General features: G+C 45.2%; 1 protein-coding gene across 1 annotated transcript in view; it reads right to left on the bottom strand.

The window, feature by feature from the left end:
• The window catches only part of LOC308368738 (teneurin-3), a gene marked incomplete at both ends in the record, with an annotated part of 127,741 nt that overhangs the window by 46,276 nt on the left and 68,965 nt on the right, over positions 1–12,500 (bottom strand). The window contains 5 exons of the mRNA XM_080842990.1: positions 3,163–3,363; positions 4,978–5,172; positions 6,529–6,630; positions 7,852–8,062; positions 11,842–12,059. Coding sequence (XP_080699116.1) covers positions 3,163–3,363; positions 4,978–5,172; positions 6,529–6,630; positions 7,852–8,062; positions 11,842–12,059 — 927 coding nt within the window. The remainder of the gene's footprint in view (positions 1–3,162; positions 3,364–4,977; positions 5,173–6,528; positions 6,631–7,851; positions 8,063–11,841; positions 12,060–12,500) is intronic.

Raw genomic sequence — 12,500 nt, 5'->3', positions numbered from 1 at the left:
ATCATTGTGATATCCATATCCAAGATAATTAAAAAATAGGCAAACATCTAGCGATGACCCAAATGATTCAGGGCCTTGTTTCCGATAACGACGTATTTTAACGGCCTACGTGGATTTTTAAGACATAGTAGACTCAATAACACTTTCTACTTACGAGCGTTTCCCGAACATCATCTTAAAGTCAGGTGCACGAGCGCAACGTGCACGAGTTCTTAAGTATCTCTTAGGAGCTGTTTACGTCACGTTAACCTGTTTACGTTAATTGCTGTGAAATTAGCTAGCCTATGCATGCATCGAACGTGCACTGTGCACTGAATTCGGGGCGGGGATAGTAACGCCATCTCCAGCAGAGTATTTAAACTGTGTTCCCATTGTAAGGACATTTATTACGATCTGTCTGAGAGTGGGCTGTCAAAGCTAGCATCATCAAAGTCATACAGTACAGTGTAGGCTACATACATTCAATACAATTAACCTACATTTGAGTCCAACTGCATGACCATTCTTACCCTACACTTACCCTTACAATAAAGAAGTGATCCTATTTCAACCATAACTTCATTTTAAATAATTTCTTTCTTTATGACATTTAGTTTATAGTTTAGACAGCAACGTTGACATCTACTATATTCAACTGCATCCACTACATAATCTCAAACTTTATTTGTTGGTAACTCTCCAAAAAGGCTACCATTAACACATTTCTTAATGAAAAGGAAACATGCATCACAATAATACTTCAGTGTAACCTGTACCTATGTGGAGTGCAAATATGTCTTGCCATTACACTACCCAACAGCTCTACGTCTGCTAACACTACAGAATGCATAATTCCTACGGGCACTGCACTAGTTTTGTATAGCCTAATCTTTATTTTCAAATACTCAATATTCTTTATTTCTATTTTGATGGGAATAGACAGGTGAAACAATGACATTCTCATGATGTGCTATACACAGAAACATCGTTTGGATTTCTTCTATAATAGGCCGAACGACGACCCTGGATAAGGTGTCGAGGGGGTTGAAGCGTACGCCTTGCGTGACTGTATGAGCTATGAAACTAGCGATTTAAAAAAAGTTTCAATAAAGAACATGGTTGCAAATATATATGTATACAACTGTGTAGAGCACGAAACAAGCAGCTAGCTAGAAAGCTACCATATAAGCCAATGGAGTGGTGGCATAAGCACTAATTGTGCCTTAAAACTACTGTTTGAAAGCTTCAGTTAAGACCTACATACTCTGCATCGGTCGCGTAGCACATTTCAGATCAAACCGAGTCATTATCAACATACAAAAAGTTGTGTAGATAGCTTTATTAATGTAAAATATTCCTCACTTCAAGTAGCCATGTTTTTTTTTTAAATTCCCCTTTCTTACGACGGCCGAACGACGCCCCTGGTGGATAGCATCGCTAAGTGTGAAGTTAAGTGTGAAGTTCGCTAAGTGTGAAGGTACTACTGGTCCTGACCACACGTAGAATTCTTCTCAGCGAAAGAACAATGTAAGCTAAGTGCGGCGTCGGGAAACTGCTCTGCAACGTAGGATCCCTCTTACGACCGATTTCAAGTGCTTTTTCGCGTTCGGGAAACGAGGCCCAGGTTAATTGTAATGGCGGTTCTGATGTCTGCCATCTCCTGGCAGATGAGCTGGGGACAAACGCACACTGTCCCTATCACAGTCTGCGGCGAGATAAGGAGAAAAGGGAGGGAGAGGGAGAGATCGGAAGAGATGAGAGCCTGATCAGTGGCTGGCCGCACGCGCACGCGCGCGCACACACACACACACTCACACTCACTCGCTCTCTCTCTGGCAGATGAGCTGGGGACAGATGCACACTGTTTCTATCACAGTCTGCAATAAGTTCAGCTATACATGCAGTTACGTCAGGTCTAGTTCGACATGCTGGGGAATTCATAAAATTTCCCGTAACACCCGACAGCCAAGAGAGGGCTAAGCAGGCGTTCTGGGAGAAGTATGGGTTCCCTGGCGTCCTTGGCGCTATAGACTGCACCCATATTCACATACGTGCCCCCCCAGTGTTTTACACAACATTACCATGAATCATGGATGTGTCAATAACATAAATGAGGATAGATTAGAGGACTTTAGAAGACGTGAGGTTGAACTGCATGTGCCGATGGGTGCAATATTATTACCATGCATACATAACCTAGTGATTCAGTGAGGGTGAACCCAAAACATCGGAAAGTATGTTTTTGTGACTTTTATTTCAAATATGTTGCCACCAAAAAACGAATGCTAGTAACTGAAAAAATACAAACGAGAAGTGAAAAGCAGAAACATTTCTCCAAACAAGCATGGGAAAATATTGCCGTGATTGTTTCTGGTAACACACGTTCTGGTGGCCTCACGGTCTTCCTCCAGGTAGTTCCGCCATTATAATAACAAGCCGCTATGGAATATGCGCTCCTCGCTCTTAAAGGGAATGTGAGATGACGCTCTGATTGGCTTATTCCATATTACGCCCAAACCACACCTATGGCTGAGTAACCTCCTTTGGACCAACCCATTTGACATTTGCGCTGGGCGCAAGTGTGTTTCTTCTGCCGTTATAATAGCAAATGCGCCATAGAGCCGCCCACACAGCTACTTGCGTTTGGCGCTGTCCTACTTGCGTTTCTGATCGTTAAAATAGGGCCCAGAATGTCTATCTAATCAGACTTCTTTGTGCCTGGAAGAAGCTGACTGAAATGGACCTGGCGGTGTTATCTGGTTATCTGGTGTGGGTCTGGTAGAACCGGCTACGAGCCCAAGGCCACTGCCATGGAACACAACAACTCAGAGAAACCCTAAAACGCCATCGAGAGGCTCTCACAGAACAGAAGTGGGCGTAGAATACATTCTCCAAACACTCCACCAATACTTCAGATCAAGGAGAGAGAGAGAGTCGGAGAGAGAAAAAGGGAGACAGAGAGAGGGCGAGAAAGAGAGAGGGAGGGAGACAGAGAGAGGGAGGGAAAGAGAGTGAGATAGAGACAGAGAGAGGGAGAGAAACAGAGAAAAAGAGAAAGAGAGAGAGCGATAGAAAGAGAGACCGAAAGGGAGAGACAGAGAGAGAGATAGAAACAGAGAGAGGGAAAAAGAGAGAGAGAAAGAGAGAGACACCACACTCACATACAACCAACCATTCCCTCACCTGAGGAACAGTCTGATCCAGTGTACCCCGGCTCACAGATGCATGTTTCCGTCTCCATCTGGTATGTTCCATGTCCAGAGCAGTCTGCAGGACAGGTACTGGACTTCGCCTGGCAGCCAGGTCCACTCCAGCCTGGCCCACAGTGGCACCGTCCGTGCAGACACAGCCCATGGCCAGAGCAGGTCGGGTCCATACAGTCCACTAAAGGAACCACAACCAGAACCACTGCTAGAACCAGAAGCACACTTGTAGTCGAACCTTATTGTACAGCACCTTTGCTGCACCAACTTCATAACAGCACACCATTATAATACATTCTCACATAATACCGCATAACAACACAGTGTGTGAAAAGCTATAATGTAACAAAGGCATTGTCACCTGTGTATTCGTGTCTGGGTGTGTTGTTGTTGTGTGTGTGTGTGTGTGTGTGTGTGTGTGTGTGTCTTCCTGTATTTGCGTCTATTTTCCAGTTTTTCTGCACCACTAGACAGCATTTCTAACAATGCAATATGTACTAGAATAGACCCCCATAGTTTTCCATTCAAACATGGACAAACACACACAGACATCTAGCAGCATTATTTAGTGCTGGTCCATTAACTACTGGTGAGAGGAAAGCACCCCAACCCTTAGATTGACCTCCGGAGACTGATTGATCTCGGATAGGATGAGCATCTTTGAGAACAACACTCTACTCTCAGAAACCCCAGCAGGTTAATGTCACACTGACCCCCCAGGGCTGAGTGCACTGGGGTGGGGGTGTGAGCGGGTGTGGGGTGGTTGTTAGGGGCATTCGAGTCTCACCCAGGGTGGTGCAAATCAAATACATCTCACACAATCCATTCCAGTCGATGGCCCCAGCCGGAGGGCAGCACTGGCATATCAGAGGAGACCAAATCATCTGCTTCACTGGCCTGAAAATCAGCTTCAGTCTGCCTGCCTGACACTCTTGACAGCAGAGCATGACTGACCACGTAACCCACGCCTGCAGTCTGACTGCCTGACACGCCTGACAGCAGTGCACGGCTGATCATGTGACATCAAGTGTGGTTTACCTCCACATCCAGGTGAGAGGGTGTTGAGCCCCCTCAGCAGACATGCCCAATATACTAATATGTGTAGTGCAGATAGGTGATGTGTGGTGTGTGGATAGGTGATGTGTAGTGCAGATAGGTGATGTGTAGTGTGTGGATAGGTGATGTGTAGTGTGGATAGATGATGTGCAGTAATATGAGAGCATTGGTGTTTTTTCATGGACCACCTTCATTAAATAACCTTGAGGGTTCTTGACAATAAATCTCACCCAAAGTATTTGCTATACAAATAAGGTTTATTATTATTATTATTATTATTATTATTATTATTATTATTATTATTAATAATAATAATAATAATATTATCTCTGGACAGTGCTTGTCCGTGAGTCTGATGAAAAAGATGTGAGGTTGTGGTGTGGTGTTCTGATTGGTTGGTTCTGATGGGGTGACCAGAGAAAAACTCTATTCTTGCTGAGGGAGGGGACAACTAAGATAGCTGACCCAGCTTCTAAACACGTTTTCTCCCTTGAACGGTTTAGAAATGTATTTATTTGCATTTCAACAATCACCATAGGCTTACACTTGGGAATTTAGACAGTACATATTCTCCGAAGATTGGAGACAATGGTCATTGTTTACAGCTCTATATAAATAAAAATAAATTGATTTGTGCTAGAACATTGTCACTGCTCGTCAAGCTTCTGAGTCTTTTTGTCGTCACACGCCGTTGCCATAGCGACAGCGGCACTAAAAGTGGCGGCATCTGTCCACTCACCTTGATCGCAGCCCTCGCCTTTGTAGCCGGTGTTGCACACACAGGTGCCACGCACACACACACCGTGACCCCCACACAGCAGGTCAACACACTGGCTGCCGGGAATGTCACACTCTGTGCCCTTCCACCCACTGTGACACTCACAGCGCCCCCTTGTGTACTGGCCATTGCCACTGCACAGAACAGGACAAGCCGCTGTAGGTGACAGAAAGAAAGAAAGAAAGAAAAGTAAACGTATGATATAGTGATAAAGCAACAGTATAACTCTCACTGTGTTAAAGGATCCATCTTAAATGCCATACGTTTCTCACAATGGATAAATGGATAGATAGATAGATAGATAGATAGATAGATAGATATACAGACAGATAGATAGATAGATAGATAGATAGATAGATAGATAGATAGATAGATAGATAGATAGATAGATAGATAGATAGATAGATAGATGGATAGATAGATAGATAGAGAGATGGACAGATGGACAGAAAGATAGAAAGATAGATAGATGGATAGATGGATAGATAGAGAGAAAGATGGATAGATGGATAGATAGAGAGAAAGAGCGATAGAGAGATAGAAATAGATCCGGGCCCTGTATCTCTGATGGCAGGGCTCATGAGTGGTTATGTCACTCTTATGAATGATGAATGAAGTGTTTGCTCTGTAAGCCCTGACATGGCAGCCAGGCGAGAGGTCCATCAGTGACGCCACAGCTGCTGAATCCTATATGAAGCTTAAATATTTGAGCTGACTTTATTATGTTGTTTCCGCTACGGCATGCTCATATGAGAGAGCAGAGAGGCCAGAGAGCAACACACACACACTGACACACACACACACACACACAAACGCGCACACACACACACACACACACACACACACACACACACACACACACACACACACACACACACACACACAGAAACAGCTCAGATACAAACACACACACAGCTGAGATACACACACACACACAGCTGAGATACACACACACACACAGCTCACAGACACATAAAACACAGGTGCCTGAGTGCACACACACACACACACACACACACACACACACACACAGAGAGAAACACACATACACACACATAGAGCTCACACACACAGAAAAGCTCAGAGAGGAAAGATACACACTGGCACACTCACATTAATTCAGCACACACATACACACAGACATCACACACACACTCACCTACTCACACACATATCCTCTCCTACACACATAGTGCATGACTCATGAAGCCAAAAAGGCGACAAAGAAGAAGAAGAAGATGAAAAAAGAAAAAGAAGGGTAGAAGAGGATGAAAGAAAGAAGAAGAAAAAGACAAAGAAGAGGAAGAGGATGAAAGGAAGAAGCAGAAGAAGAGGAAGAAAGGACGAAAGGAGAAGAAGAAGAAAAAGAAGAGTAGGCCGAAAGGAAGAAGGAGAAGAAGAAGAAGAAGAAGAAGAAGAAGAAGAAGAAGAAGAAGAAGAGGAAGAGGAGGAAGAAAAGATGAGAAGAATATGGTCATGTTCAGGTCGCGCTTCAGAATGAGCCAATCATACCTCTTGAACAGTAGGGCCCAAGGAATCCTGGGAAACACTGACATGTGCCAGAGAGACACTCCCCATTGCCATTACAGTTAAACGGACACTCCATCACCGCCTCTGGAAAGAGAGACAGAAAGAGAGAGAGAGAGAGAGAGAGAAGGTGAGAGAAGGTGAAAGACCTTTGAGAGGAAGGAATGGAGAGAGCTGGAAAGGCACTGAAATGGGAGACAGAGATGGGAGACACACAAAGGGGATATGATATATGGGACATTTTGGTGGTTTGCATTGACAGAGAGTTTGCTGCAAGTTCAGAATTGTCAACACACTGTTTACTGTCTCAATGTTAGTTATTGCATTTAATTTTGTTTCATTGTGCCGATATTTTATTTTAATGTATTGCCACTTTAAACCAACCTGTAAAGCCAATGACAGATTTCCACTAAAACAGAAAATAACGCTATCCCTCTTCTGGCTTTGCAGACCTTTGAGTTGTTATAAAATCCTAACATGTAATTGCTTTGGGAGAGTACACAGTGTGCATGCTTTAAGTAGCATATGCTGATGTAAATGTATATCTGTATACGTTGGAAGAAAGTGTTTGCTAAAGGATAAATGTGAATCTAAATGTAAATGAAAGCAGTCTTGCTAAGGCACTGATTCCCCCTGGCTCCCCCACAAGACGAGTCTGTGAGCATGTGAGCGTGTTAGCGTGGCAAAGGCATCCTCACTGGACACAGTTCATTAAGTTCCACGTAAACTGCAGGACTATTGCTTTCACAAGGTTGTGTGTGCTCTTCTATCAACTAGCACAAATGTAACCCTTCTGGCCTAGAAAATCAATAAGACCAATATGTGTGTTTGTGTGTGAGTGTGTGTGAATGTGGGCCACTGTGTGAGTGTGTGTGTGTATGTATGGCCCTGAGCATCAATAACTTGACATGCTGTTGGGATTCCCATGTTGTTTGTATATGTAAATGTCTAACATGATGAGAAGTGTGTAAGACCTACAGATGACTATGTAAGGGCAGTGGCCGCGGTGAATGGGGAAACACTGGGACACAATTAGAGTCTGCACAATTAGAGAACATATTGCTTAAAAGACAAACACAAAACAGCCACCACATACAACCACACAGACATTCACACACATATCACTCACCCACACACACACAGACACAAATACACACTCAAAGAGAGAAAGAGAGAGAGAGAGAGAGAGAGAGAGAGAGAGAGAGAGAGAACGAGACAGAGACAGAGACAGAGACAGAGACAGAGACAGAGACAAACAGAGAACAAAAGAGAGATTATTAATTGAAATGTTCCCTGTTTGCGTCTCACCCAGTATGTTGGTCCTGTAGGACACCTGCTCTGAAGTGCGTCCATCGTTGTAGAAGGCCAGGTGCCACACACCTGAGTCCAGGTAATGGAAGAAGCCGGCCTCGTGCATTGCCACCGGCCGTTCCACAGCCTCCCTGAGCTCAGGCACAGTCTGGGGGTTCTCCTCTGGGACTATCAGTCTGCTGCCGTCCAGCAACTCCACAAAGTCATACTGACACACACATACACACACAAATGAACACACACACACCACACACAAAGATGTGTGCACAATCACACACATAAACAAAAACAAAAACAAACAACAAAAGGATAGACACAAAGCATTGAACAAATAATTGTTTTCCTTGTCCAGCTGTGTACGAGCATTTCTTCATAATCCAATTTAAAATACATTTTCCATCGACAAAAAATATGATGTGTTTCTTACTTTTGTGTTACCCATTGTGCGAATGCGTATTTCAGTTATTTTGCTTTTTCAGTAATCTACATAGACAAGGCATTTTATTGTGTAGCCATTTATAATGATAATGATAATAATGCTTTCCAATTCTGCACTCTGACCACAATGCCAAAGAGTTTGGCTCGATGGCATGGCATTCAGAGCACATACTAATCTGGAGTGAGGGCAGTCATTGGGTGAGAGAGAACAGGTTGGGGTGAACATGGGGGAGGGAATGGACAAGTCAGCATGGTGAGAACATAAGAGAATTTAGCTATGGAGAAGGGGAGGAGAGCAGAGGAGAGGAGAGGGAAGAAGAAGAGGAGATGGGGAAAGGAGAGAAGAGGGGAGATGAAGAGGAGATGGGGAAAGGAGAGAAGAGGGGAGATGAAGAGGAGATGGGGAAAGGAGAGAAGAGGGGAGATGAAGAGGGGATGGGGAAAGGAGAGAAGAGGGGAGATGAAGAGGAGATGGGGAAAGGAGAGAAGAGGGGAGATGAAGAGGAGATGGGGAAAGGAGAGGAGAGGAGAGGGGAGATGAAGAGGAGATGGGGAAAGGAGAGGAGAGGAGAGGGGAGATGAAGAGGAGATGGGGAAAGGAGAGGAGAGGAGAGGGGAGATGAAGAGGAGATGGGGAAAGGAGAGGAGAGGAGAGATGAAGAGGAGATGGGGAAAGGAGAGAAGAGGGGAGATGAAGAGGAGATGGGGAAAGGAGAGGAGAGAAGATGAGAGGGGAGATGAAGAGGAGATGGGGAGAGGAGAGGGGAGGAGAGGGGAGATGAAGAGGAGATGGGGAGAGGAGAGGGGAGATGAAGAGGAGATGGGGAAAGGAGAGGAGAGGAGAGGGGAGATGAAGAGGAGATGGGGAAAGGAGAGGAGAGGAGAGGGGAGATGAAGAGGAGATGGGGAGAGGAGAGGGGAGATGAAGAGGAGATGGGGAAAGGAGAGGAGAGGGGAGATGAAGAGGAGATGGGGAAAGGAGAGGAGAGGAGAGGGGAGATGAAGAGGAGATGGGGAAAGGAGAGGAGAGGAGAGGGGAGATGAAGAGGAGATGGGGAAAGGAGAGGAGAGGAGAGGGGAGATGAAGAGGAGATGGGGAAAGGAGAGGAGAGGAGAGGGGAGATGAAGAGGAGATGGGGAAAGGAGAGGAGAGGAGAGGGGAGATGAAGAGGAGATGGGGAAAGGAGAGGAGAGGAGAGGAGAGGAGAGGGGAGATGAAGAGGAGATGGGGAAAGGAGAGGAGAGGAGAGGGGAGATGAAGAGGAGATGGGGAAAGGAGAGGAGAGGAGAGGAGAGGGGAGATGAAGAGGAGATGGGGAGAGGGGAGATAAATAGGGGTGAGGGGAGATAAATAGAGGAGATGGGAAGGAGAGGACAGAGCGTGAGAGGAGAGGAGAAGGGAGGGGAGAAGACATGAAGGGAGCGTGGAATGAACAGACTTAAAGAGAAGAGAAGAAAAGAGGAGAGGAGATAAGAGGGGAGAGGAGAAGAAGAAAAACAAGAAATAGAGGAGTGATACATGCAGTGCTATTGTACACGGCTCTCTGTGTGTGTGTGTGTGTGTGTGTGTGTGTGTGGTTGTGCTGGAGGGGCATGTTTTGGAGACCAGAACTGAGAGGGAACAGAACCATCTTTCCTCACAGCCCATCTGAACCATCAGAACCATCTTTCCTCACAGCCCATCTGAACCATCAGAACCCTCTTTCCACACCTGCTCAAGGCTTGCTGGACAACACCTCCTCAAGGCCTGCTGGACAACACACCTGCTCAAAGTGAGCTTCAGTGCTGCCACTGGCTCTAGGGTGCAGACTGTTCGCCCCTCTCTTAAATCATTCTTCTTCTGTCGAGGTTTCTCCTTTCTCTCTCTCCAAAAAGGTAGGTCAACACGGAACTGCAGATCTAAGCTCAATAATGTGTACTTAGGAAGCTGGGCTCTTGTTGTTGTTGTTGATGTTGATCTTACAGCAAACAATTAAATCTCTCCTTTTTAAAAGTAATCAATTAGCCTGAACTGCTGACATTTAAACACTGTTTCAGAGTCATGTCTACAGTTTGAACTGCAGTACGGTTCATTTCCCTTGAAGCCTTCAGTCAGCACTAGAGTCAGCAAACATTATGGCCAGCGCTGAATTCAACTGAAAATACAACTAGACCTAAAACAGACACCACTCCCGTGTCAAGCCTTTTGAAACCACTGGTCACTCTAAAACACCTCGACTACTGTCTCTAATCAAAGAGAACCCATATGTCAGCAGTTCACTCTGAAGTGGAAGCGTCAGTGTAGGACTGGACCGATTCTCTTCCAATCAATTCTACTCAAGTCAGCTCGGCCACCAGTGTTGTGTGAAGGTTTGAAACTGAGAGGATAACTCACAGGCCCAGCAGGAGAAAAACATCACAGAACCAGACTTCCTGAAGACCTGAAATTTCATTCTGCGTGCACTCACACCAGACACAGAAGGCGTTTGTTAAAACTCATACATCACCCGAAACATACCCACTCTGGCTCCAGCACACACACACACACACACACACACACACACACACACACACACACACTGGCTCCAACAGTCCCAGCAAAAAAAATGAAAGAAGCTACAGCCCAGAGGCCCAGAGGGTGCCTGAGTGTGCGAGTGAGAGCGCGCGCGCGCGTGTGTGTGTGTGTGTGTGTGTGTGTGTGTGTGTGTGTGTGTGTGTGTGTGTGTGTGTGTGTGTGTGTGTGTGTGTGTGTGTGTGTGTGTGTGTGTGTGTGTGTGTGTGTGTCTGAGTGTGAGTCTGAGCGGATCCTTTGAAGGCTGAGCATGAAACCATGTGATTTGTAGAGTGGCTGTGAGTGCTGCAAGGCTATCTGCTGCTCCGCTAATCTCAGCAGTGACCAGTCACTTTATGGGAACACAACACACACACACACACACACACACACACACCTTCCTTTTCATGACATCAAGGAGCTCTTCAGGTGTAAAAGGTTAAATGAGGAATATTTAATGATTTATTACTTAACGATTAAAATGTGTTTTATTCAATGAAAATGTAAATCAAATTTGACATTTTATCATTTTTAATTTTTTTGAACAAGTACCTAACATTACATTTAATCCTGACTGTTTACACACACAGAGACACACACACACACACACACACTACATTTACACACTCACTGGCACTCTCTGCCACTCTTTTTCTCGCTCTGTCTTCACTTTCTCTTCTTCTCTCTTCGCCATTTTCTTCTTCACTCACCGTCTCTCTCTCTTTCTCTTTCTCTCTCTTTCTCTCTCTCTCTCTCTCTCCCTGTCTTGTGCTGTGCTAAATACTAATGGTGCCTGCATCCAGTTCAGGTTTAACAGACTCTGAACACTGTTATCTAAAAGATTCACTTCGCCTTGACAGAGTAGTGGATTTGGTTAAGATCTACTTTTGCAGCTATTGCACACACAAGCACTAAAAACTCATTTTGCATAGTAGTTTGGGGTTTGCTATTTGCGTCTGCAATATGAAGTATGTATTTAATTTCTGGGCAGCTTAGGTGTTGTGTAGAAGCCAGCTCACCTGGGTGTGTGTGGGAGGCAGGCCCTTCCTTCCATAGACCCCGATCAGGGCGTTCTTTTGGATGGAGATGTTGAACTTGAGGAAGTTGGGCTCCTCCATGACCAATCGCGAGCGCCAGAAGACTCCAGGGGGGACGGCCTGTCCCACCCTCTGCCCCAACCCTACCTGACCCGTGTCCAAGGTCACATTCTCCTGCTGAGGAGGCACACCTGTCCGACCTGCAGAGGGGGGTGAGGTAGGGAGAAAGAGAGAGAGAGAGAGAGAGAGAGAGAGAGAGAGAGAGAGAGAGAGAGAGAGAGAGAGAGCGAGAAAGAGAGAGAGAAAGAGAGAGAGAGAACGATACATTTAGGCATTACAGCAATAGAGAACATTTATTTTTGTATTCTCTTTACTCTTTCTTTTTTGTCATTTAAGTATGCCCTGCAGGACTGACAATGAAACATTTCCCAAATATTCCCAGTCTGAAATATTTGATTCTCATGTTTGTTCCTTTCTTGATTGGCTAGTTGCATGCATTATACTTTGTGCGTGACTTTGAAAACTGTCTGCCAAATGACTACACAGAAAGCGAGATGGTAGTAAAGAGAATGTGGGCATGGACTAAAAAGACGGCTGTGGGAAAAAGGACAAATTAGGAGGGCACAGAGGTTTGATAGAGA

The sequence above is a fragment of the Sprattus sprattus genome (genome assembly GCF_963457725.1).
Source record: "Sprattus sprattus genome assembly, chromosome: 8".
In the NCBI taxonomy this organism is placed as follows: domain Eukaryota; kingdom Metazoa; phylum Chordata; class Actinopteri; order Clupeiformes; family Clupeidae; genus Sprattus; species Sprattus sprattus.
The sequence above is the reverse complement of the archived record's forward strand: the minus strand, read 5'-3'. Positions and strand labels throughout refer to the sequence as shown.